At 43.3% G+C, this 26,792-nt stretch overlaps 1 protein-coding gene across 4 annotated transcripts in view; it reads left to right on the forward strand.

The window, feature by feature from the left end:
- ARID1A (AT-rich interaction domain 1A) overlaps positions 1–26,792 on the forward strand; it is a 69,504-nt gene that overhangs the window by 1,645 nt on the left and 41,067 nt on the right. For all 4 annotated transcript variants that reach the window (XM_055396970.2, XM_055396972.2, XM_055396971.2 and 1 more), the window contains exons 2-3: positions 23,514–23,726; positions 25,169–25,621. In XM_055396970.2, the coding sequence (XP_055252945.1) occupies positions 23,514–23,726; positions 25,169–25,621 (666 nt within the window). The remainder of the gene's footprint in view (positions 1–23,513; positions 23,727–25,168; positions 25,622–26,792) is intronic.

The following is a 26,792-nucleotide window of genomic DNA, read 5'->3' on the forward strand; positions in this document are numbered from 1 at the left end:
CTACCTTCCTCTAGGCCGGTCCCCATCTGTGCTTTCAAGGAGGGGGCCCCTCGGGCTCGGGGGGACCTCGAGGGAGGGCAGGGGCCTGCTTGGGAGCAGCTAGAGGCCGGCTTCGGTTCACCCTGGGCAGCCCGGGTCGTCTCCTGTCTTAGTCTCCGTCGGCCCAGTGGCCTGGGCTTCTCCCTGGAAGTGCTGGTAAACAGCTGAGTGATTGGAGTAGTAAGTGCAGATTGCTTTGGTTTGGGATTTGAATTATGGAGGTAAAATCCTTCTGTCAAAGCCAGGAGACAGTTGGTCTTAGGTTGACATCCTATCTGTGATCTGATTGGCTCCCCATCTCCTGCTCTTGGCCATTTATAATTGCCTCTGATGTAATGGTACAACAATCCTGATGAGCTCATAAACTTTTACACTCTGCTTTTCTGCCAGTGATAACCCAAACCATCGCTGCCACTATCTGCCTTTTATTCCAGAGCTGAAATTGGCTGTGACCTTGAGGAGGGAGGTTTAAGCAGCAATACTGTATCAGCAGGAGCAGAGCCCCAGACAGGCTGCCCTTGTTACATTGTCCCCGGAACAAAAGAGGAGGCAGTGGCGTTTTGCTTGTACCTTGGATTTATTTTGCTTGTTATGTTTTATGCGGCCTGAAATAGATTCTGTGTTGTCCGAACAGTAGCTGAGTTTTTCTCTACAATGGGTTTGCTGTTTGTTTTGGTTTTGTGACTTTCCTGATGGTATAAATGACTTCTTTGATGGCTCTGAAGATGCATTTGTCTTGAGTAATTTTGACACTGTTCGCTCTGCAGAATTGAAATTATTTTACTGAGCTTTTTATTGAGTGGCAAATGTGGGGTCTCTATCAGAGGGGGGTAAGAGAAAACTTTGAGAACTGGAGGCTCTCTGAGAGAGAATTTCACATTTCTGTGTTCTAAGGAAGGCTGGCGTCATTCTTTGTTTACATGTTGAATCTTGTTAACACTTTCTTTTGTTAATTAAACTTTGGGAGAACAGCTCAATTTAAAGGGAAGGACATCTTTCATGATCTTGAGAGGTACTGTTTCTTAAAGGCTTGGTTTGGTGAAATTTACTGTTTGTTCCTGGAATATAAAAAAATCCAGTTTTCTATTTTGTCATCATTTTACAGCTTTGAAATACAGGTCCGTTTTTTTCTCTGCATTTTAAGTTCCATTTATTTCTGGCTTCCAAGATAATAAAAATATGACCTACAATGATGCTTAAGATTTGCTTAGAAATTACAACTTTTAGGTATGTTTCTGTGTATTCTGCCTTATTTTGCTCTTCTTCCTTCTTCATCGTTTTCTGTCTTCAATGCTTTGGTCAGAAATATTGGGTATTCTCTGGAGTCATCTTATCTTTTCAAAGCAAGGGGAAAAGGCTTGATCCTTTTTCATGTCTGCCCCTCTCTCAGCAGTACCCAGTTGTACCTTTGTCCTGTGAGATTTTGTTCACTTAGGCGGCCTAATTATACGTATATATTCCCTCCCCATCCTAGAACTGCTTTTCCACTGTAACTTGGAGCTGGGATTTTTTAAAGTAGTTGTATCAGATAGCAGGTTTAGAGGTCTGTGCCTTGACTCCATGTCTTCCATGATGTCCTATATCTGGGCAAAAAATAGGGGAATTTTAAATTGGATTCCTAGTGTCTGGAGGATAAATTTTGTTTTAGAACATCTTCTTGTCTCTGAGTCATTCTATGGTTTATATCTCTTTCCTCTCATTCCCCCTTTATTTGTGGAGGAGTGGGAAAGAGGGCTGAGAAATTTACCTTTCTTAAACCATTGGAGGAAAAATTTGGGGTAAGTCAAGGCTCATTTAAAACCAAAAATTAATTTTAATTCTTTAAGTTTGGGGATATTCAGGCAAATCTTTTTTTTTTTTTAAAACGTTTACTGTATAGCATTTTCTGCTTTCCAGTCATTAAACAAATATTTGAGCATTCTCTATGTACTTAGTACTATGTTCTATGCCTGGTAAAAGGTGGGAGAATCGATACAGTCCTTGTTTAGAAGCTTGTCTGTGCTGCCTTTGGGCAAATTTTGTGACTCCCTTTTAACATTACCAGGCTTAGCACTTCACACAGCATAGATTCCTGTTGGATTTCAGTTCATTTGCCCATTCCCCTGAGACCCACAGCCATGGGCTGGAGAGCATTCACTCTTAGGAGAGACAGTGCAACTTCCAGTTTTCTAGGTTGCTTCAGATATGTCATCTAGATGAATGTTGTAGGTAGATAGATTTCGTACTGAATTCCTTTTTGCTACTTAAGGATAAATTTCTTGTCAGACCATGATGGCCTATTCTTAACATTCTTAAATAATAAGATATTGCTCTGTTCTGTTCTTTCCTCAGTCTTGAATTAACAGTTTTTTGTAGATACTTGATTAACACATCTAAGATAGTAATGCTCTCCTTTGACTCTGCCTTTATGAAAGAAAGATTAGATAAGTGTGTGTATTGTGACTATGTCTTTTTCACAGGAGCTGGAAAGATCACACCAAACAGACTTTTCCTTTATGCCTTTCCATAAGTAAAATTGTATCTCAAAGAGTTGTATCCTGCTAGTAATGAAATACTTTTCAGTCACTTATGTGACTGAACCTCACTTAAAGCTTTTTACTTGGGATACTTTTAGCTATAGTACCTTGAGAGCAGTACCAGCTCATCAAAGTAAAAAAAAATCCAATAGAATATGTAGTCCAGGATCAAAGTGAATTTGATTGTAGAAGCTTGGCTGTTAGTTCCTGCTATGGAAATATCAAACGATACTTCCGACTCCTGGGAAACAAACACAGGAATCCTAGGCTTATTATGGGAATGCCTACTGGCAGAAATTCTGGGCTGGCTGAAACACAGGACTCTTGGAGTTGTGTCAAGTAGGAGGGATCAGGGTAACCACATTGAGACAGCACTTAAGGGCTTCATGTGTCTCTGCTCTCCACAACAGAACTGGGGGTAATGGAGTGGGGTTGATGGTGAGAGAAGAGAGAATGCTCTCAGGACCAAGGATGGCTTCTTTGTATTGGGCCCTGTGAGGATTTTTTAAGGTTCCTTCCTTTGTGTGTGACACAGAGTTACCATGACAAGTGGCACCTGCTGTAACAAGATGTCCTGGATTGCATTAAACATTCATATGTTAGATTGACTCCTGTAGGGTGTGATGTCTCTAGCAGGCCTTTTACAAAGTTAGTGAACCTTTTTTGAAATGTGGAAATCAGCTAACAAAGTAATGGTCAGGGGCTTTTCCCATCCCAAAAGGTTGTATTGATTGGCTACAAATCCCAAAATTCTAGAAGGATCTGAAGCATGCAAATATGGTATTCAGAATAAATTGGCACTGAACAGTTCTTCTCTGCCAGTGAGCTGGAGTGATACCTCGATCTCCGATATGGAGTCCTAAATTCCCTTTACTTTTATCTCTTGAGTTTTTCCCTGGTTAGATTGGTCATCATTACTGTTGTACATAGAATTGCGTGTTGGCACAGTAGTGAGGGGTGACAAGCAAAGGACTCGGGAAGAGGAGCTTTGGCTCCATATACGGCCCTGGATTAAGCTGTGTGACTTTGGGCAGGGCATTTGCCTTCTCTGGTTCGTTTTCTCTTCATCGAATTGCATGATGATCTTCTCCGATGATGCTGCATATCTGTCTGTGCTTCCATACCTGGCTTATTAGGAGGGCAGCCTCTTCCTGTACCTTTTTCGATAGGGATCTGGAGACCATATTTCTTCCCCGGGCTCATGGAACTTGAGGCTGTTTTCTCTTGAGGATTTACAGGATCAGGCTCTCAATAGGTGGGTACCACTGTGTCTGTGGCCCTTCGCAGAAAAGGCCCTACCAGACTCCTTTGCTTTGAGACTGTTAATCTGTTTGTCATTAGTCGTTCCACCTGGCTTGTGGTATTAAAACACTAAGTAGTAACTGAAAAAATTAGGCAGACTTCATTAAAGCAAGAGTTGAAAAATGGTTCCTTCAGAATCTCCATGAGACGATTTTGGAGGTAGATTAGGAATGGAGTGATGAGTGGTTGTTCATAAATTGAATGGTAACACCGTTTCTTTTCCGGAGCAGGATAGGAAGGTGGGGAGAGGTAGCATTAAGCTCTCCAGCTGCTTCTGGTGTTTGGGCAGGTCTAGGTCTGGTTTGGGCAGTTGGTTGTAATCTGAGTGCCTGAACTTGCCCTGTAAGTTTTGCTGAGAGAGGAGTAAAAGTTCCTGAGACTGGAACAGGAACAGGAACAGCTTAAGTGTTTCAGGGTCAACTTCGTAGGTGTACTGCTTTTTCTCATACCCCTGGTTTTGTTGTTGTCGTTGTTGGTTTTAAACTATGTGGTGTGGTTTGCAGTTGGTCCTGGAAATGCTGTTCTTTCAAAAGTGTTCTCCAGTGCCCCTGAATTTCCAGTCTTTCTCCTCTTGCCTTAGTAGTTAAAAAGTGTAATTTAGACATTTTAGAGGGGTGCTAAAAGGAAGCTTCCCTTTATGAATGAGGGAAAGGTGTTTGATAATTCTCTGCTTGACACAGCAGCTTCTTCTCTCTGAAGGAACCAAATGTTTCAGAGCTTTGTGTAAATACTTGCTGAGCTGTCAATATGTACCCAGGAGGTTTCTGTAGTAAGATGTAAACGGCTCTATAGAATGTTTGACAGGCAAATTAATAAACAGTTTTCAAGCAAAGATAATGCTAGTTTCTTTTCACATGGTGGAATAAAATAACATTGAAGAAAAAGACCTGGGGATAGGGAAGAGAGAGTGATGTGGGGGGTGGGGGTGGAGGTGAGGGCAGGGAGCGTGGAGATAAGAGATGATCTAAAAGAATTTGAAGTGAAAAGATGATGCCATGGAAGAGAAGCCTCCTGGCTCCGTGCTAAGTTCAGGACACGTGGAGCCCTGTTTAAAATCGATTGCAGTTCAGAGTGAAAATAAACAGAAGTTTGGGAAGAAGGACCTAAGTTTCAGTCAGTGAATTAAGTGTGCGTCTAAAGCTTTGTTTATGAGACTGTGAGTTTCAAATTTAAAGCCTTATTCTCTCATAAAGGTTTTGTAGTTTGGTGAGATTTTTTAGGGTTGGGGTTTGCGTTTTTAGAATACTATAAAGAGAAAAAAAGATACTACAACTTCAGTATTGTCTGTCCCAAGCCTCTGTTGTGCTTTGGCTCTCAAGATTATAAGCCCACTCCAAGGGCTGGGTTTGTTTATGTAGTTTTTACTGGACTCCTATGCATTGCTTATTTATATATGAAAATCAATGCCCCAGGTTTCAGTAGTGTTTGGGGACTCAACAAATCCTGCCTCTGAAGGGTTATGTGGGTAGATTCAATTTTTGTTTTTAAAATTGCCGTTTTAGGATTAAACATGTTTCTGGGTTCTTTTAGTGAAACATCCTTTTTATGGAGGAGGAAGTATTTTAGAATTGTTTGAACTGTCTTCTGATCATACTCTCCCTTGGTGGTCTTGTGAGATGACTGGATTTACTTTCTCAAAGTCCCTTTTCAAACGTAATCCACTAACTCTGACACCAGTTTTCTTCGCAAGAAGTGTTTTTTAGAATAGATTCCTGGAAGTGCCTTTTTGACTCAGCATAGTATCGATAGTAGGGAGTATGAATGTAATTATGGCTCTGACCATAATTTTTAGTTAGGTTCAGCTCACTTACCAGAGACTATCAGCTTGTTTTAAAACAAGACACAAAAACTTAGGTTGACACTGACATTGGTTATCCAGGCCTTTCCCAGTATGGTGGTAGGGAGGGTCTTAGAACTTCAAGTTTGTTGCTAAGAGCCTGATTTCTAGCTCAGGGAGGTTTGGAGTTTCAGATGAGAGTGTGAAGTAGCTCTGTGTGAACATACCTACTAGATACTAGGGAGGGACTTGAAAGATAGAGGCAATATCTGCTTCAGAGGAATTTAGTTTTCTTGGGAAGCATGCTTATGTGCACACATTTGGAAAACTTGCAGAGCAAGGTTTTATAAATGGATATAGACCAAACTAAGTGTATGGCCTGAAGGAATCTGGGAATAAGGAGCAATCAGATTTGGGCAGGGTAAACCTGGGACAACTTTTCAGAGGCAGTGATTTGTGAAGTTAAATGTCCAAAAAGGGGAAAGTTAAATTACTAATTTTCTTTTTCATAGTGCTACTCTGAGTTTCACGGGCTTTACAGAATCCAGATTACACATCCATCCCCAGACCTGTGCTTGTCTCATTCTGGTGACTTTGGGAATTTGGACTGTAACCAGTTCCATGAAAGAGAGTGGTTTCAGGGTCTCAGTGGTTCCTGTGGTTTCGTGGGGCCTTTAGTACAGCCTGCCAAGTTCTTGGCCAGTTCAGGGCCTCTTTTGTAGTAATTTTGGGTTTGGAAGGTTGTGTCACCTTCAGAGTTGTGTGCCCTGGACGCTTCAGTGTCTGTCGGTGGTTCAACTTTGGTTAGAGAGTCTGTTTTTTCTTTTTTGGCAGAGTTACCTGACCTTTCTTAAAACAGGAGCCATGAGGTACCTGTCCGGATCTTAGAGCTGCTGTTTTTGAAGATTTGGGAGCCATGCTCAAGCTGAGTTGCTTGGATCAGACCTTATATTGAGGGTTGTTGGGCGGGTAAACCTGCACATACGCAGTTTGCCCATCTGTTCACAGAAATGGCCTTTAATATTGTTTTTGACTAGGTTGGCTGTGGCCAAGAAGCTCCTAAATGCTGCAAACACATGCTTATTCCTTATAGGAGCCTCTTTAATGTAGTAAATTTGGTTTCTCTTTATCTGCTGGTCCATGTGTGATTGGATCGCAAGCAATTTTTGGCACTTCTCAAAGGGCTCTAAGTAGATGCTTAACAGCTGAAGGTGCATGGAGGATCCAGTGCCAGGTTACTACAGGGCTTCCACCTGGAGGATGAGGGTGGGTTACGCTGTTGCCATGTAAAGTTATATGGAGTCTTGAATACAGATTCTAGTTTGGAAATATCTCTTTCACCACCTTTTCCTGGCTGTTCTGGTATTTTGCAAAAGTGAGTTTCCAGCAACTCGGAAATGGGCACAGTGGTTCAGTAGCAAGTTTGTAGAGGCTGAGATGAACTCCTCAGTCAATATAGGTTTTAGAAGAATCCAAGTTAGGGTGAATATTGACTTAACTGTCCTGAGTATTCTTCCCTGAACTCACTCTTCCCCCTGTTTAAATGGATGGCATTAGTTTTTTATTGAATTTGAAGGGACATCTGAGTGAACTTTTGTTTATTTTTGGTAGTCATTTGTGCATATTAGAAGATGGTCTTGGGACAGGTTGAATCTTTATTTCCCAGTGGCGTCTGCATTTTCTAAGGGTGGACTGCAGTGGGAAGAAGTCTGATGCCAAGAATGCATTCCAACATGCAGCCGAGTAGGAAATTTGATCCCTGAAATGTTGACTTAGTGTTGGTTATGGTACATATTAGAAATCACTCAGTAATCCAGGACAGATTTTTGTCGCCCTCCAGGAAGTTAATGTTGATATGAAATACTAAGGGGCTTTTGGGCATTGGGCTATGTGCTCTTCAGGCCCAGAGTTGCTGCTTGAATATGAAGAGGAAATGTGCCATGTGCTTCCCCCCTCCCCCTTTATTTTTGCATTTGGGCTTCCTTATGGCTTCATTGCTTCTGGGTTCCCAAGTCTGCAGTGTTAGATATTAGACTTCCTCTTCCCTTGGCACTGGCACATTCATGATTTTTTTGTGGCTCTTCACCAGCAGCCAAGAATTTTGTATGCATTTCCCTCTTAAACTTGTTAGCTTTCAGCTTGCTTGTTTATAGACATCTCTGTTAAAAGGAACTCCCCCTTCAAGATCTAGCACCAGCATGACAGCAGCAGGGGAGATTAGGGACTGGTGTGATATCAGTCATTTGAAAACCCATTTGCTGTGTGCTTAGTGTTTTTTATTTTGCCTCCTGTTTTCCTTGAGGTCACAACTTGCATGACTGCATCTGGATCCAGCTGTTTATTCTCAACTGACTGGTGCCTGGTGTACTTTGACTTTAAGAAGAGTGTGAGTTCAGCCACGTGGTAGAGGATTAAAGGCTACATCGTGCTGGGTGCTTCCTTTTAGAGGAAACAGATATGTCTTTGGGCTCTTCTTGCCCAGTGATTTCCCCTCTCTCTTGGGTAGACCTTATTACTGCTTTCTGCTGTTCTTAAAAGAAGTCACCTGAGCAGAAATGCTGGAAATAGGTTATTGTTTGTTACTACATCTTCTCTGGTGAATACAGATGGCATTCTCTCTTGCATTTTGGACAAGATTCTGTTCTGGCCACAAAATGATGGAGTTTAATGAGCATTAGCCTGCCTTTTGTTTCTAGACTTCTAACTTTTTTACTTGTTTAGGAATCTTAGGGCTGCCAAAGATATTATAAAAGATTTGGGGATCACTTCTGTAGTTAATGCGTCCACAATTTTGTCCTGGGCCAGGGATAGGCCAGGGACCTCACTGAGCTCCCTGTTTTCAACTGATGGCAAGTTGGAGGTGACTGTTAATGACAATTACCTTGTATTTGAGTACTTATACTATGTGCCAAGTGCTATGCTTGTGTCTCTCCATGAATTTCTTCATTTAATCTTCAAAACCCTGAAAGGCGGGTTCTAGTGTTACTCCTCCCACTTTACAGACAAGAAAGTAAAGTAAGAATGAGAAATTTGCCCTAGGGCAAAAAAAAACTAGTAAAAGGTAGAGTTCAGATTTGAATCTAGGTTTGTCTGATTCTCCATAGCTATGTAACATTGTAAAATACTAAGTTTGCTTATCCAGAATAAATTATTCAAGCACTGGAGCTTGTTGGGACATTATTTTTGCAATAGTCTAGAACCCTTAAATGGGGTGAAAGACTGAAAAGCCTTTAGTTACAGTTGACATTATGCCAAGATTTCTGTCCCATCCATCTCTTCCATTTAGATTTTTATTTAGGTTTCTGATGAATGGCTGTATGATACCAGTGGTAAGAATTGGCAGCATTTGGCCCTGCGACCTTGTTCTCTTTGACAGTGTGGGTGAAGGTAGGATTCAGACCCAAAGAACCCTTCACTTTGATGTAAGTGAACATAACTTGCATTATGAAAATGTTTGCCGAGTGATTTTACTTTCTAGAACTTGGAGCACTCACTGGAGAGATGAGGATTTTTGTCTTAATTTTCCACTTCAAGGCAGTGAACACATTAAGGTTAAGTGCCTCACACAGTTTCATGTTAGAGTCAGTTCTGAAATTGAGGTTTAAAGTTCCCTTAGACCGTGTGACTTCATGCAAGTCACTTCTCTGAATCTGTATCCTCAACTGTGTAAGGAGGAAAACTACCTGCCTTGCAACTGTAGTCAATGTTAAATAACATATATGAAAGTATTATTTTTTATCAACTGAAATTCGAACACAACTCCTAGTTGGTAGAGGCCTCTGCTTGAGAAGGGGATAGAATTGAGTGCTTAAACACAGCATTCAGTTCAGTTCAGTTCAGTCGCTCAGTCGTGTCGACTCTTTGCGACCCCATGAATCACAGCACGCCAGGCCTCCCTGTCCATCACCAACTCCCGGAGTTCACTCAAACTCATGTCCATCAAGTCGGTGATGCCATCTCGGTGATGCCATCCAGCCATCTCATTCTCTGTCGTCCCCTTCTCCTCCTGCCCCCAATCCCTCCCAGCATCAGTATTTTCCAGTGAGTCAACTCTTTGCATGAGGTGGCCCAAGTATTGGAGTTTCAGCTTTAGCATTAGTCCTTCCAGTGAACACCCAGGACTGATCTCCTTTGCTAAATTAAAAGCGGTCCCGTAGTATTTAGCTATAAAGGCAATGGCAACCCACTCCAGTACTCTTGCCTGGAAAATCCCATGGACGGAGGAGCCTGGTGGGCTGCAGTCCATGGGGTCACAAAGAGTCGGACACGACTGAGTGACTTCACTTTCACTTTTCACTTTCATGCACTGGAGAAGGAAATGGCAACCCACTCCAGTGTTCTTGCCTGGAGAATCCCAGGGACGGTGGAGCCTGGTGGGCTGCCGTCTATAGGGTCGCACAGAGTCGGGCACGACTGAAGCAACTTAGCAGCAGCAGCAGCAGCAGCAGTAGCAGAGTTGTATTAATGCTAAAACAACAAAACCCCAACAAATTTTGCTAAGCATCTGTTCTAGTTTGAGAGGTACATGAGTGCAGTGGTTCTCAGTGTCCTCTCTAACCGTCCGTCGTCACCCAGCACTACCTGGGTCCTTCTTAGAAGTGCACAGACTTGTGCAGACCTGCTGACTCTGCAGCTGTGGCAGTGTGTTTCAGCAAGACCTCCAGGCCACTGTAGTGCATGCTCAAGCTTGAGAGCTGGATTTATGCTCATCTAGGCTACAGAGTATATCTGAATTACCTGAGGGGCTTCTTCCAAATTGTACCAAAGGCTAAAATGTTTCAGATGTAACTGCCCCTCACATTATGTTCAAAGTGTGTTATTAGAGAAAAGTTTTAAAGTGCTTGGAGTTGGGGGAGAAGAAAGGAAATACTTTTTTTTTTTTAAGAAAATACTTTTGATATACATAGTATATTTTCTACTATGCAAACTCTGTTTATAGGGCCTGGGGACTCCCTGCCTTCCATTTGTTTCTCTTCTAGCTCTTTGGTGGCATAGCATGAGGATAATCTGGATCTGTGGTCTGGTTGTTTGATGAAGGTGGAAAAGCTCATTTTAGGATGGTGACCTGTGGTGGTCTCCAAGTATGACCAGTTAAGAAAACTGCCCAAAAACTGATTCTTGAAAATGCTGCTCAGAGGCTAGTGTGGCAGCCTTAATTAAATACTATGATATGCTTTCAGCTTGTTGATGGCCAGCTGATCTGAGAATCTGGTGGTCCCTGAGTGAGTAGATCATTCTTTATAACTTCCCTCTATCTCTCATCCCTGCCCCATTGCCCCAGTAGACATCTTGAGTTTTGTTGTTTTTCCTTTCCTTGTGTCACTTGTTGTGAAGTCCTAGTAAATAAACCCTCTAAGAAGACTCCTGACAAGTTACCCCGTCTCTGAAGTGGATGAGGTCTCTTTGAGTAATGGACATTTGAGCCAAGACCTGTCCCTTGTTGTATGTCTTAAGAAGGATTGTGCTTGGCACAGAAATGGTCAGATAATTAACATTAATAATGGAAAGACCAAGTGAAGAACCAGTGTTCTAGTTCATGTGGGCTTTCTGAAAACCCTATGTGGTTTCTGAATCCTTCCCATTAAAAATAAGTTTCCTGTACCAGACCGCTTTTCCCTCCTGCCTGAGTAGGGAAACTGTGATCGCTGTGACCCGGCTGCGATGAAGGCAGAGGCTTCAAGGAGGCAGTATGTTGGCAGTTTGATATGTGAGTTGATGTTTGTATGTACAGATGAATGCTCTGGCAGGGAGTCACGTGCTCCGTGTGTGTTTCTGTGTTCTAGACTCACCGTATCATCCCTCTGCCATTTAGCTTTATTTTCTCTCTGTTCTTGCTTTCTCATTCTCTACTTTGGTGTCTAACTCTGTTAGTAGAATGCAGAGCACATGGAGACATCAGTAACTTTAACACACCAGGGCTGGTTAAGCATCTTAAAAGAACTGGAGAGGCAATTTATACCACTTTCAGGTCAGCATCCTTTCAGTGAAGATGCCTGGTATCTGCTCACCACTGTTGGAATGGCCTGGCTCACTAGAGGCAGGACATGCCTTTGTCTTACTAACTAATAAACCAGAGTTCCCTAGGTGATCTCTGCCTCTTCTCCTTTCCCACTTTATTTCCTTTGGTCTGGGGATTGTTTCTCAGCCCTCCTTAGTCTGTTTTGGGGGTTCTGTTGGTCTAGGACAGATTTGTAACATTCTTGTTTTTCTTTCTAGTCTATGATTTCAATCTTCTGCTTTCCCAGTGCAGCTTTGAATTGGCTTCTTTAAAACCCCTACATAAAACCTCAAGTGACCAATATGTGGTCTCATTATGGTATTTTGGGTTAAAATAAAATGAGATTGAGATAGCTGTGTTCACCCACCCAGACACATTTACCAAAGGGAAATTCTGTGTGCCTTGAATAAGACAGTCTCAAAAAAGTCTGTGAGCCAAACAGACTTGGGGGTGGGGGTACGGATAAAGAATAGCTAGATTTCCATAGCTTAGCATGCCAAGCATCCATCCCAGTTTGATTATACTGGCCAGAGATAGCAAGACAGACAACTGGTGTCTTTGGTCTGTTCTCATGTATTTCTGGTATACATGATGGAGCTGGGCTCTTCTTTGCATGTCTGTGTGGACAGTGGTGTAGAGGAGCTTAGTACCCAGGTGCTTATGGAGCTCTGAAGAGAGAGGATTGGAGAATCCATAGGAAGAACTCTATGGCTTTTCATTTGGGGAATTAACGACCTTAAAAAAGCCTGATTTGGAAGCATCTCAGGATTGGGGGCAGGAGGAGACGGGGACGACAGAGAATGAGATGGATGGATGGCATCACCAACTCGATGGACATGAGTTTGAGTGAACTCCGGGAGCTGGTGATGGACAGGGAGGCCTGGCGTGCTGTGATTCATGGGGTCGCAAAGAGTCGGACACGACTGAGTGACTGAACTGAACAGAGGATGAGATGGCTGGATGACATCACCAATGCAATGGACATGAACTTGGGGAAACTTTGGGAGATGGTGAGGGACAGGGAGGCCTGGCGTGCTGCCGTCCATGGGGTTGCAAAGAGTCGGACACAACTGGGCGACTGAACAACAGCATAATCTTAGTAAGGTTGGCTGTTTCCTCAGCCATTCTTTAACTTATTTTATTGTACCTGTTATGTAGTCCCAGTGGACGTAGGGGGACCAAGGGAAAGGCTGGCATTTTTGAAGAGTGGTCCAAGGCAGCCCTAGGAATTAATGAAATACTAATATGGCTGCCTTTTCTCAGTATCTTTATCAAAAATATAGTATTTGGTTGGATTGATGACAGTCAAAGCATGATGACAAACAGAATCCCCTAATGCATGTAAGTCATGTTCCTACAGCTAAGTGATGTATCACAGATACCTTTTTTAGTAAAGAAGGAAAAACTGAAAGTATATAGAACTGTGCACTCAGAGAAGTTTAGGATCTTTTTATATAACCCATGCCAGATCAGTCCAACTTTGGAGATAAAAGGAATGGGGGATAGGGAGGGGGGAAGAGAACTTTTTATAAGAGAAGGCAAGGAGGCCTTAAAGTTTTTTGGTTAAGAACAGTTTTTGCCTTTTTTCTTTGTTTCTGAGCAGTTACCCGCAGAGCAATTTAATACATGAAAGAAGTAGTATTTTAGAAACCAGGTCAAAAGAACTAGGTGTGAGTTAGAAGTGTTGTCCTTACTGAAAAGTTGGTAGGTGCTCTCCTTAAAGCTCCGTTTGTAAGGTTAGTTGGCCCTTGTCTCTCCAGGTATCCCTTAAGTGCACCATATCAATTCATGATGAATAACAGATAGGGAAGAAAATGTAATGTGTTAAGAAACTGCCCCTCTTGTTTGGGCTTGCGGTCCATCCACACTAAGGTCATTTCCCGAGTAGAAGCACTAAAGGGTGGCTTGCAGGAGGAAATACATTTTTTCTGATGTCAACCCATAACACTTAGTGTGAGTAGCAAGATCTGTACATTAAGTTTTTAATTAGTAAGCATATACTGGGGATACAGTATACCAATCTGTCTTCCTTGTGTATCATCAAGATTTCTTAGGCTTTGATTATGCTTCATTTCTCAAGAATTTTCAGGATAAGAACTTTTTTTTAGCTCATTCAATTGTGCAGTCCTGTTACTGAAATAATGTCTAATTTAAAGCATACGATAGTTGGGACTTGCCAGTGCAAGAAGTCTTGCCGCAAAATTTTTTGAAAAACCTGTATCTACCTCCCATTCAGCAATTGCTTACAGCAATGCAGCAAATATTTAATGAGCTTCTACAGTGTATCAGGCACCAGGATTCTAATGCCATGGAGTACTTTCTAGTAGGGAAAGATGTATATATATAAATAACCACAAATAACTATATAATTGTGATTAACACTGGGAAAGTACCACCTTCAATAAATTATCTTCCAACTAGTTCATAAAGTAAATATTGAATTTGTGATTATCTTGGCTAGTGGTGGGTGACTTTGTACTTGGGATGGGTACCAGTCAGTCCTGATTCCCTTTCCCTCCACTGCTCCCGAGTCAAGTGTTACAGGAAATTCTCCGTCTCAGATTCGGCTTGTAATGAATGGGCCAGAGTCCATTGTTTCTGAGAGGCTCTTCTTTGTGTGGCGAAGCATTGCGGGACATTTGGCATCCTGCTTTCCAGGTAACAAATGCCAGTAACACTACAGAACCGCTGTGATAACCAAAAAGGCACTTTCATACATTTGTTTCCAAACACTTCTCAGGGGCCCGTATTGTTCTGGTTGAAAACTGTTGGACTTTACGGTCAGGATTCTTGGAAGGAGCTATTGAGCAGATTCCTTTGGAAGAACACACTGAAAGTAGGTGGAGCTTGAGAATTGGACTGGTCATCCCTCTTGGTGTCTGGCTTGTGTGCTTTTGTTTTCTAAGGAGGTATTTTGAAACCACTTTCAGCTCTATTCTGCTTTTTCTCCTATTGAGGGTGTAGAGAGGGAAGTAATTTGTTAACTTGTAGTTGACCACTTTGGGTTTCTGGTCTTGAGTGTGTGGGACCAGACCTTAACTATTCTGGTCTCTAAGCTTTATTGCTAGAAATTCCGGATTTGCGTAGATGATAATAGCTAACACTTTAAGTTCTGGAGGATACAGCAATCGTTTAAACACAGATACATGCTTTGTATTCTAGCCTTGCAGCTTATATATTGTAGTCTAGGGTATAGACATTAAACAAGATAAATAAGTAAACTTTAGCATATAGTATGCTTAGTGATATGTGCTCAGGAGCAAAGTTAATCAGGGGTCAGCTGCGAGAAGTGTGCTGGGTTGAAATTTTAAATAGGTGCACCAGGGGAGGTCAGTTTGGAGTGATATTTTACGTGAGAGCTGTGCTAATACCTGGAAGGAGAAAGAGTATTCCAAGTGGAGAGGTCAGTGAGTACAAAGACTCTGAGGCTGGAGCGTGCCCAGCTGGTTTAAAGAACAGTGTCTTGTTTTGTTTTAATGTATTAACTTATTCAACCCTGAGGGTGCTACTACTGTCATCTCTATTCTGTTGATGTAGAAACTGAAGGACAGAGAAGTTGGAGGCAGAGCTCTTAGGACTGACCATGTTTAGCCAAAGCATTTCCTCTCGACATGAACGCTGGTAGGAATTGCTAGGACCTACAGAATCCCACTTGCTCTTTCACAGTATCCTTTCTTTTCCTCTTAAAGTGGGTAAGTGTGTTTTACATACAGGTGTCTTATGTTCCTTCCCAGAGCTTATGTTCTACTCTAGGGTATAGACAGTGAACAAGATAAATAAGTGAAGCTTATAGTAATTGATAGTAATAGGTGCTTAGGTGGACAAGACAGTCAGGGATTGAGTATTAACAATTTGGGGAAATCTTAGCTTTGAGAGTGCTGATTACTTGGGAATATGGTTTTGCTCTATTGGCCGGGCACTGCCCTCTTCAGACCATTGTTTGGCTAAGGAAAACCGAACGTGCATCTTGAGTTCTCGAGTCGCTCTGTGCTGAAGATGGGAGGAGATTTGGAGGGAGGCCATGGAGCCCAAATGCTCCCAGACTGGACCTGAGAATCGCCTGAGGAGATTGCTGGCCCCATCCCAGAGCTGCTGATTCAGAATCGGATTCTCGTATGTAGCTGAGGAGGTTAAAGTACAACCTGGTTAGTACCTGCCTCTCTCTCCCCAGTTGGTCAGAGAGCTGGGATGGAATCCCAGTCGTTCTCTCAGTCTGGTGTACTCTTTTCACCACGTGGTACTGCTGCCTTACTCTTCAGATTAAAAAGTTGTAAAGAAGGGGATGTTTAATTTTATCAAATGGCATTTCCTTCTTGTTTAGTTATTGTTTGGGGGCCTTTTGTGCCTACACGCTCAGTCGTGTCTGACTCTGTGACCCTATGGATTGTAGCCTACCAGGCTCTTCTGTCCATGGGATTTTCCAGGCAAGGATACTGGAGTTGGTTGCCATTTCCTCCTCCTGGGGATCTTCCCAACCCAACCCAGGGATCAGACGCATAACTCCTGTGTCTCTTGCGGGGGGGGTGGGTGGGTAGATTCTTTACCACTGAGCCGTCAGGGAAGTCTTTTCTTAGGGCCTCACTGTTTTATATATTTTATCCCTGTGTTTTAATAGTACCTTTCTCAGAATGGTGTGTGTCTTTCTTAGAGGTTTTTGTAATTAATTGGAAATTGGGAGAATTTGTTTGCTAAGTTCAGTCTTTCAAAAAAGTGATCATCATTTTTGGAAGACCACTTTCTCTGTGAAAGGTGGCTAATGAAAGTGCTCTGAATGAGAAGAACTTTATCATTTGTTGGGGACTTTATTACTTTGATGCTCTAGCTGCTTTATTTGAAGGCCCTTTCAGGAACCAATGAAGAAATAAAGATATATCAGCCACCTGGTTGTGGTTTTTCTGTCATATGCCTCTTTTGGATGGACAGCTGTGAGGTGGTTATTACAGTTGGCTCTCATAATCTGAAGATTCAATGACTTTCCCCCTCTGGTCTCTTTTTTCTACCTTTAGTGAGTTGTTTTTTTTTTTTTTTTTTAATCCCCTGATCTTCTGGTTTGGAAGGATGGAGCACAACAGTTTCAATACTTCTGAGCCTGGACAAGCCAGGCCTCCTGTCTTGTTTTCTGTCACTTTCGAGACACTGTGGGTTGGAAGGTCCTGAGTCTGTTTTCTGGTTGCAGCCCCTCCTAGGGGTTCCATGAGGTTGGTGCTTCAGGCGATGTCTTTGAAATGAGCTCTTACTTAAGGCTGCAAAGAGGAATGTGCCCTGATCTTCAGGAATCACTTCGGTAAACAGAATATGGGGGTAGGTAGAACTTTTCATTGACTTTGGATTTTTTATTTATATTCGGTGTGAACACGTACAGAACTTTGAAAGAATATTTTTTTAAAAAATGTCTCTTTGGAGTGGTAGTTGTAAACTAGTGGTTGGTAATTCCTCTCTCACTACAGGCGTGTGACCAGTTTGTTGAGAACTTGAATGAACTAGAACTAAAAGAATTTTCAGTCTCTTCTGAAGTCGAAAAGTGGGGTGTGATTCTCAGGTTATGAATGATAAGACAGGCTAAGTGGGTTGATTTCCTGGGTCAGGTATGGGTAGATTTGATGAGAGATTTTTATTATCAATTTAGATTCAGGAAATCATCAGTGAATGCCTCTGGTGAGACCAGATAGGAAGTAAAGAATCTCTTACTGCCCTGGGTCACATTATCGTCGGGGAAATGACTGCTTAACTGCAAGACAAAAGGAAAAAGAAGGAATCTCCTTATTGTCGGAAGGAGGATCTGGGATAGAACTAAATAAGCAGTTTTCTGGGCAGTTTCTTCGTGATTGGGGTTGGGCTCCTAGACCAGTCTTCAAAGCCTTGAAGTGTGCTGGAGGAGTGAGAAAAGGCTGGATGAGACTACAGATGTCTGTGTGGCTGGGGAGGGGAGCACAACAAAAATGGTTTATGCTGGTCAACTCGTGTGTCTCGGGGTGCAAAGTGTGGTTCTGTTTATGGAAGTCTGGTCTTTCCTTCCTTAGATCTGAGTGGGGCCACGTGGAGCTTGCAGGGAAGCCTAGAGACCTTAACTTTTTCTACTTGTCCCTGCCTGGAATGCTGCTCAGTAGGGGAGGGTCCCACACGGGAACTGGATCAACAGCTGCGGCCCGTCCCTATAATCACAGGAAGCCGAGGCCGGGTGCCTTTGTATGGGAGCTCTGCAGCCAGACAATAGTTTGTGCTGGCGGGGCCATGTGGCGCGTCACGTGACCTGGGGCTGTTTTCTGCCGGGGTCCTTACCCATCTGTTCTCTCGGCTCTTTCTGGGTTATCAGGCGCCAGTCCAAGTCCTCCCAGGCAGCCAGCTTCATGGCCAGAGATTACGAGCACTAACCTTCCTGGCAGGGGCGGTATGGCTTCGCGTTTATGCAGATTAGCCATGTGTTTCTCACTTCAAGGCGTTCCACAGGAAAAGCCTTTTCCTGTGTTTGGCTCTCAGTGGGCGGTTCCCAGCTTACTGTACTGGGACTCGGCGAGCAGCCGGCGCGCACGAGAGGGATCTCGGCGCGCGGCCCCCTCCCCTTCCGCCTCCAGTCTACGTCACCGCAACACACCCGCTCGCGCCCTCGTACTGTTGGTGTCATTCATTCGGTGCCAAGATTGCTTTAAAAAATTCCCTTGGCCCCAGTTCAAACAGGAGTACAGCTGGGATGTGTTAGATTTTAGGCAGTCTGCCCTCAATTTGAGATGAGTTATAAATAGCAGTGCCGACTTCCTTAACTACCGCTCTCTGAGGTAAAATGCAGGTTAATTACTGTGGGAATCAATTAGGGGGTTCTTTCGGTTAAAGAGCCAGGGATGCTTTTTTTTATTGTTATTATTAAAAGTCATACAACAAATCTGGCCAGGAATAAATTTGAAAGCACAAGGAGTAAGAAATATTCTAGGTTTCTGCCGGCCCCAACTAGTTGTCATTTAGGGTGACCAGATGAGTGGCAGTCAAGACTTCTGCTTGCTGATGGACGCATTTGTGGAAGCCCCCGGCCCATCCCTCTCTGATCATGTTTCTGCTGGTCCTTGGGTACTAAATCTGGCTTCTTTGATTTGCTGCCTGGTCACTTCCTTTCTGCATCTTTGGATTGGGACTGAAACCTGGAGCTTTTCTCAGTGGAGCTTTTATTTCAAGAAAATTAAGAAGTTTCTCTTTCCTGTTGCCCCTGCCCTGTGGTGTGGTGCATTTTGATGAATTGTATATCGCTTGGTAGTTGGGCCCTTGGTCCTGCCCTCTACTCCCTTGTGAATCAGTCGTGATCACAAGTTGGGAGAATTTGGAAGTCAAGTGTGTTATATCTCAGCTACCCCTTAGGTTGTTACGACTTCCCTTGGTGCAATAAGAAGTTGTAAGGGATTCCATTAGCTCTCTGATCTGGTGGGGCTTTTAATTCCATTTGCTTAGAGCAGGGGGACTCTATGCAAGTGGTGAGTCTGTAAGTTGTTTGTTCTGAATATATTCAAAGGGCCCAGCCTGCCAGGCATCTTTTTCCTTTTGATGCCCCTAAACAGCATCTTTTGATGCATTTCATTTGGCAGGCAGTGTGTAACACGTCCAGTGATCTGGAAAGAGATAAGTGGTGAATGGAGATGGGGGTTTTCTTATGGCTCTTTTCCTCTGTTTTATTTTTATTTTTGTGAATGCAGGAGAGTTTATAGCAGGGGGCCCCGACTTCCCTGATCAAGGGGGCAGCATTTTCCTCTCAATTATGTGTCTTTGTGGCAGAGCCTTTGCTTTTGAAGTGTAATCACAGTAATCTACTCCCGTGGTTTCCCATTGAAAGGATTTCCTCTCTGTCTCTCCCAGAGTGGAACCTCTGGCTCTTTGGTATTTCCCATCCTCTGCCTCTTCCTGGGTGCCTGCAGACTGCTGATACTGGTTTTTCTGTCTTGCATGTAGTAGGGATTTTTTTCTGGTCTGCAGTTGCTACTTTCCAATAAAACTGATTAGTGAAGATTTAAGGCCTCCTTCTCTGTTATGAAAGATTGGAAGATGGCATTTCATCTATAACTGCAAGTCACAAATCTTTCACAATGGGTTTAAATGTTCACAATGGGTTTAAATGTCAGAAGTGTGAGTTCAGTCCCTGCCCACCTCCCCTCCTAATATGAGCAGATGTTTAACTTTCACATGAGACCAGAGTAATCTGATTGAACTGAATACATTTTAGTTTGCTAAGCTGCATATTCTGTTGAAGGGAGGGGTCAGAAATCTCATGTCCAGGAAAGGGAAATATCTTCATTTTTTTTAAGAGTAAGAATTTCTTTAACTTGCATTTAATTTTAGTCTGCAAGGAATTTCTTCTTAATGGAAGAATCCTTGAACCCTTTATTAACTAGCTCTTACATTAGTAGCTGTCCTTCATTGGGAGTGCAGTCCCCCTGATGTGAGAGAGGAAAAAGTAAGTTGCCTTTAGCCTTTTTGTTTTTTAAGCAGTGTTTGTGGACGCCTGTGTAGTTTGATGACCTCTCTGGTTATAGGGTAGCACCCACGATTCTCCTCAGAAATGTGCTCATTCTTCTTTGACTGCTTGTTCTACCCTCCTCTCTGCTTTTTCAGTGCCATCCCCATTTTCTTCTGCCCTCAGAGTTGTAACCTGGTTTAGGGTTTAGCAGTGCCCCTGGTCGTTTGACTTGATGGTTTAATCTAGGCTTTCCACCCATGGTACCCTCTACCACTTCCTAAAGTAAGACAGCCTGGCACATTGAAGTTCCTGAACCCTAGTTCTGCAGATGGGGTCTTGGGGGGGACTTTGAAGATAAAATACCTGGTCTCTGACTTCCAAGAACTTAGCCTTGAGAAGGTGCAGTCGGTTAGCTGGACAACTAAGTGCGGCAACCTGTGCTTCTGACTGATTTTACAGCAGAACCTTCAGAAATGTGGAAGAGCAGAATGAGCTAAAGAATTGGGAAGTGGCTTCATGTTGAAGGGTTGAGTTTCTGCTGGTGGAAGTCATTGTGGGCAGGAGGGTGGGACAGGGTACAGTTGCCTGGAGCTGAACAGTGGAAAGCTTGGCATGAGGCTGAAAAATGTGAAGAACCGGAGCACGCTGTGGCAGACTTTAGAGCCAGGCAGAAGCACTATTTATCATTATTGATAATAGCTACTATTCATTGGGTGTTTTAAGTACCAGGCACTGTGTGAAGTGTGTTATGTGCATTTTAGATAAGAACTGATGTGTTCAGGGTCAGACAGTGATAGAGTTAGGATGTGAACTCAAGTCTATCGATTTACTATGTTCTTTGCTCTATTTGATACTGTACATGATGTAGTAGGTAGGAAGATAGGAGCTGTTGTTGAGCAGGGAGAGGTGCAAATGATTTGTGAGTGTTGTTCTAGAACTGTGCAGTCTAATACGATAGCCACCAACTACATGTGGTTATTTGAATTTAATTAAAAGTAAGTAAAAATAATTCAGTTCCTCAGGCACTCTAGGCATATTTGAAGTACTTAATAGTTATATAACACGGAAAATTTTATTGGGCGTGTTTCTCTAGATCACTGGTTCTCAGCTAGTAATATACATTAGAACTGGGGAATTTCCTGGCGGTGCAGTGATGAGGACTTGGCGCTTTCACTGCTGTGGCCTGGGTCCAATCCCTTGTTAAGACTAAGGTCACTTAAGCCATGCGTGTAGTCCAGTGTGCACACACTGGAATCACCCAGGGATCTTAGGGGATTCGAGGGGAGGGAACCCCAGGCTTTCTGGACCCATTAAGTTGAAATCTCTAGGGAGAGGCCCAGGCATTTGTGAAGCTTCACAGAAAACTCTGGTTTAATAGCCCTGGTTAATAGCTCCTGCTCTAGAAGCTCCATAGTAACCATGGTAGTGACTGCCCCTTGTGTGCTGGGGAGACCTAGGCGGACAGAGATACCCAGAGTGGGCTGGTTTCTGTTCAGCAAAGGTAGTCTCTTCACCTGGGGGCCACATGGCAAGCAGCTACAGTCTAGGGTAAAATGAGAATCTCCTTGTCATCTGCAGCATGATGTGGCTGTGTAAGCCCCAGAGCTCCTTGTTTAAGAGAGAACGGTGATATTTTGGCTCCATTGCCAGGTGTATCTGGGGAAGATCACATGATATTTATTACTCACTGGTGCAGTTGTTGAATTTGAACTTCCCAAAAGAATGCATGTAGCTCCAAAATTGTGATCAGAAACTTTGTTGGAGCTTCTGATACCGAGGCTGGACTGGGCAAAATTGTTGAGTTATGGGTATTGGAAAGAGCACTTTAATAATACTGATATGTAATAGTGATTTGGGACATGGTTTTACTGTGATTCTCATAGTTTAGAAACTTGGAGAGTATTCTCATGATCCGTGTTACCTTTAAGGCTGAGATTTGAGAGAGCTTTGCTTCTGCTTTTTTTCTGTTGATATTTAGAGGAATAGTCTCTGTGGCTTTTTAATCTTAGCCATTTTCTTCAAGACAGCTCAACTTCTTCTATCATAAAACACTTAGTATAGTATGCTACCAAAAAAAAGGGATATGTACAGAGAACCAATTACTTAAGTGCCCCCCTCCCCGTATTTTGGAGGTTTGTTTTTTTTTTTTAAGGCTAAAGTAATGTATTAATTAGAGAATAATAGAACCAGAAGGGACCCTTGGTGTAATCTTGGTCAGTGGTTCTCGATCAGTGGTTCTTAAGGGTGGTAGTCCTTGGACCAGCAACATCAGCATCACCTGAGCGCTGTTATAAATGCACATCCTAGGCCGAACCCTGAACCTCCAGAATCAGACTCAGGGAGTAGGTTCCAGCAGTGTGCATTTTAACCAGCCCTTCAGGTGATTCTGAAGTATTCTAAAGTTTGAGAACCTCTGAATTCCTTGATTTGAAGTTACTGATATTCAGGTCCATGGTATTAATATCTGCTCCCACCCCCAATTTAAGATTCAGCTTTCAAGTTTTATGTCAGGTCCAGGCCTGCTCTGCAACCAGGGTGTACCCAGTTAAGTGCTTGGAGACACTCCCTCTTCACCTTCTCACCCCCAGTAGATATGGGTGGGTGTCTTGGAGAGGGGAAAGTGTGCCGGGGCTCTGTTCTGTGCAGCTCCAGTAAGTAGTCAAGTCAGAAAATGAATGAGTCGGTTGATCGTGTTGCACCGTAAAGAGCTGAACGCTACGTTTGTAGCCAGATACCTATGAATTGAACTCTCATTGTTGGTACCTCTGTATCTTGCTCTTTAAAGAGATGTAAGTTCCACCCGCTTTGCCACTCTCAAGGAGGTGACTTTTCAGTCGAGGTGTACAAGGCTCTTAAGTAAATTCATGGTCACAATTCCCTCAACAATGGTAACTTAGCTATGTTACCTGCTTGGAAGAAAGCATAAATTTAAGTGCTTGTGCCGTAGAACAAATGGGCTACTGATATGCAAGGAAATCAGATTTCACCGTTTAAAGAATAAAAACATCTAGATACTTATATATTTAAATTCCCAACCACAGTGTTGGAGCAGAAGTTTTGGTATTACTGAACAAGATCATGGAAGAGTATAGCGACACCAGCCCCTCGCAACTAAAGGGCCTCTGTTCTTGTTTTCTCGACCAGTCCGTGTGTTCATTGCTCCACACCTGGCCTGTTCCTTGGGTCTCAAGTAGTACCAAGTTAATAAAGTAGAATATAGCTTACAAGATGCTTTCATAAACAGGTGGTGTTTCTCTTTTACCTATGACAAAATCCAGTTCTGAAGAAGGTTAAATGACTTGTCTGAGGGTTACTGGGTATATACCATTACTTTTTCATAGTAACTGTTTTCCTCTATGGCACACAGACTTGTATGCGTAGGTTTGTGTTCATATTGGCCTAAGGCCATCAAAGCTTCAGGTTAATGAAATGCTCTTTATTTTGTAGCCATCCAGTCCAATGGATCAGATGGGCAAGATGAGACCTCAGCCATATGGCGGGACTAACCCATACTCGCAACAACAGGGACCTCCATCAGGACCGCAGCAAGGACATGGGTACCCAGGGCAGCCATATGGGTCCCAGACCCCACAGCGGTACCCGATGACCATGCAGGGCCGAGCGCAGAGTACCATGGGCGGCCTTGCTTATGCACAGCAGGTAGATGATGACTCCAATGACCTTATCCTTGTTGCTGTCCAAGACCTGGTCTTGAGCTGTAGGATCAGAATGTGTCTTTGGCTTCTAAACCCTTTGAAAGGAACATAGGCCAACTGACTCAGTTTCAGTATGCTACGTACAAGGCCGAGGTTGTGGTCATCATAGCACATATACTTGAAGGAAAACTGCTCCCCAGCCACTGGCTATACATAGCTGTCTTTGACCTGGCTGGCCTGCTTGTATCCACTGAGTGGTGATCTCTGAAGGAGGTAGAAAGAAAGAAAAAGGCAGTGGCTGAACACCAATCCACTGCTACCAAGGAAAACCACTCATACCATGTGTCCTGGGGAAAGAAGTGTCAGTCGCTGTCGTGTCCAACTCTCTGCAACCCCATGGACTGTAGCCCACCAGGCTCCTCTATCTATGGAATTCAAACCCAGGTCCTCTGCATTGCAGGCAGATTCTTTACCATATGAGCCATCAGGGAAGCCCAAGGGGAGAAGAGGCCTTTTATATTTCTCAAGGCCTTCAATATAGAGCTGTCTGGTTTACGGTGAATACGTAGAAGGGACTGGGAGTAGCAGGAAAAGGGAAGATTGAACGGTAAAGGGGCTCATGGTGCTATGACAAACGTTAAGATTTTACTCATCTCCTTTTGTCTGACCATCCGCACCATCATCTGTCGCCATTTTTGTTTGTTTGTTTGGACAGCATTTTTTATCATTTATATGAGTGATACTCATTGAAAATGGTGTGAGGAATAGAATATTAAACCTAACTTTACTTCTAAGACTGTGAAGGAAAGTGTGCCCTTAAATATAATTGCCTTTTTTTTTCCCACTGAGAAAATGGAGATTTTGGGTGAATATTATTGGTCTTTTTTCTTTCCTAGTTGGCCAAATGTATCCGTCGTGCCTAGAGTAGTGCCTGGTACAAGTAAGCAAGTAGCCTCTCAGATACTTTTTTGAATAAAGACAAAGTGAAACAGAGAACCAGAGTAGTTTAGTCATTGGTATCCCATCTAGACTACTAAACCCTAGGTTTTCAGTTTACTTAGCCAGTCTGCTAGTGACTCTTCATTGTGGCAAGGATACAGATTCCTAGCGCTTATAAAAACAGCCTATGCCATGGTAAAAAAGAGTAGTCTCATTGGTGAAGACAGCTGTTCTTGAAATCTTGTAAGTTGCCCAAATTTTTATTAAACAGTGTAAATTTTCCGTGGATGAATGTCGTCCATCTGTAAACAAACCAACCTAGTAACCCAGCTTGGCTGACCCTCCTGGCTCAGTTTAACAGGGTTGGTAGAAAAACCCGGGCCTTCCAAGTGTGAGGCTTGGCTTGCCTGCTTTCCGTACCCATCTTCAGGGCATAGCTTCTTACAGAATACCTCACGTTTCTTCATTCAGAAGTGTCAGTGCTAAAAGTATCCTTTCCTTTTACAGATTCCTCCTTATGGACAGCAAGGCCCCAGCGGGTATGGTCAGCAGGGCCAGACTCCATATTACAACCAGCAAAGTCCTCACCCCCAGCAACAGCAGCCACCCTACTCCCAGCAGCCACCGTCCCAGACCCCCCATGCCCAACCTTCGTATCAGCAGCAGCCTCAGTCTCAGCCACCGCAGCTCCAGTCCTCTCAGCCTCCGTACTCCCAGCAGCCGTCCCAGCCTCCCCATCAGCCATCCCCGACTCCATACCCCTCTCAGCAGTCCAGCACCCAGCAGCACCCGCAGAGCCAGCCCCCCTACTCACAGCCGCAGGCACAGTCTCCTTACCAGCAGCAGCAACCTCAGCAGCCAGCATCCTCGACGCTTTCCCAGCAGGCTGCGTACCCTCAGCCCCAGTCTCAGCAGTCACAGCAAACTGCCTACTCCCAGCAGCGCTTCCCTCCACCGCAGGTAAGATGCGCCCTCCCTCCAAGTGACCGCAGACTTTGGGGGTTGGTGTCATGAGAACTTTGCCACACGAATTGGTTCTCTAACTGAACTAGCTGCATAAAAACTTGTAGCTCTCTTTACTAATAGGGCAGTGGAAAGTTGCACAGACAGACAAGAAAAAAAGATAATGGGCTAGTCTTTTTTCTTTTTTTTTTTTATAACTGAGCATTCAGAACTTGAGCATCCAAATGAGTTTGGTCTTTTTTAAAGCCATCACTTTGGGAGACTGTACTGTACTTCCATGCAACTGCCATTCTGTTCCGCTATTGCTCAAAATATTTTGGACCCCTTCATTTGAAATTGCTATCAGGACTGATATAACATTCGTTAGAATATTCTTAGTGGTGAAAGTGAAAGTCACTCAGTTGTGTCCAGCTCTTTGCGATCCCATGGACTGTAGCCTGCCAGGCTCCTCTGTCCATGGAATTCTCCAGGCAAGAAAACTGGAGTGGGTAGCCGTTCCCTTCTCCAGGAGATCTTCCCAACCCAGGGATTGAACCTAGGTCTCCTGGCACATTGCAGGCAGGGAAGCCTGTTCTCAGTTGTAGCAAATACTTTTATTTTTTTTGAGAGTGGATTTTGGGAAATAGCTAAAATTCATTTGTAGCCATGTCTATGAACAAGTTAGGTGATAAAGTCTGAAAATAACAATTTGGGCTTTATTCTCTAAAGAGCAAAAAGAGGAGAAATGACTGAATGAAGACAAGTCCACCAAAGACTTTGTGCATTGGTGGCATTGTTGGAGTCTCATCCCAGGCCAGTGCCTTTAAAGGAAGCAGTACTCATTTTAATGCAGAGGTTCTAGTATGAGTTTTTTGTTGGTGTTTTGAAATCAGTTGGTCTCTTTCCTTGATACATACAATTTGTAATTAGCTAGATTTGAGCCTTTATTCCCAAAGAACAGTTTTCTATTGATGATGATAAATGGTCAGCAGTGCCGTCAGAGAGTCTTATGTCCACTGTTGACATTCTTAAGAGCCACAGTTTGTATTTTTCTGCCTTTGAATAGTATTGTGTGCGAGTGGTCAGTCTCAAACCCAGTTTCCCCCTGTGTGATAGAATCCCATAGCCCTTTTTACCATGAAGCACGCTGGCCTGGTTTATCAATAACCAGGCTCTCACAGCTTTTGTT

The sequence above is a fragment of the Moschus berezovskii genome, chromosome 2 (genome assembly GCF_049115385.1).
Source record: "Moschus berezovskii isolate FMDL1 chromosome 2, NW_MosBer_1.0, whole genome shotgun sequence".
In the NCBI taxonomy this organism is placed as follows: domain Eukaryota; kingdom Metazoa; phylum Chordata; class Mammalia; order Artiodactyla; family Moschidae; genus Moschus; species Moschus berezovskii.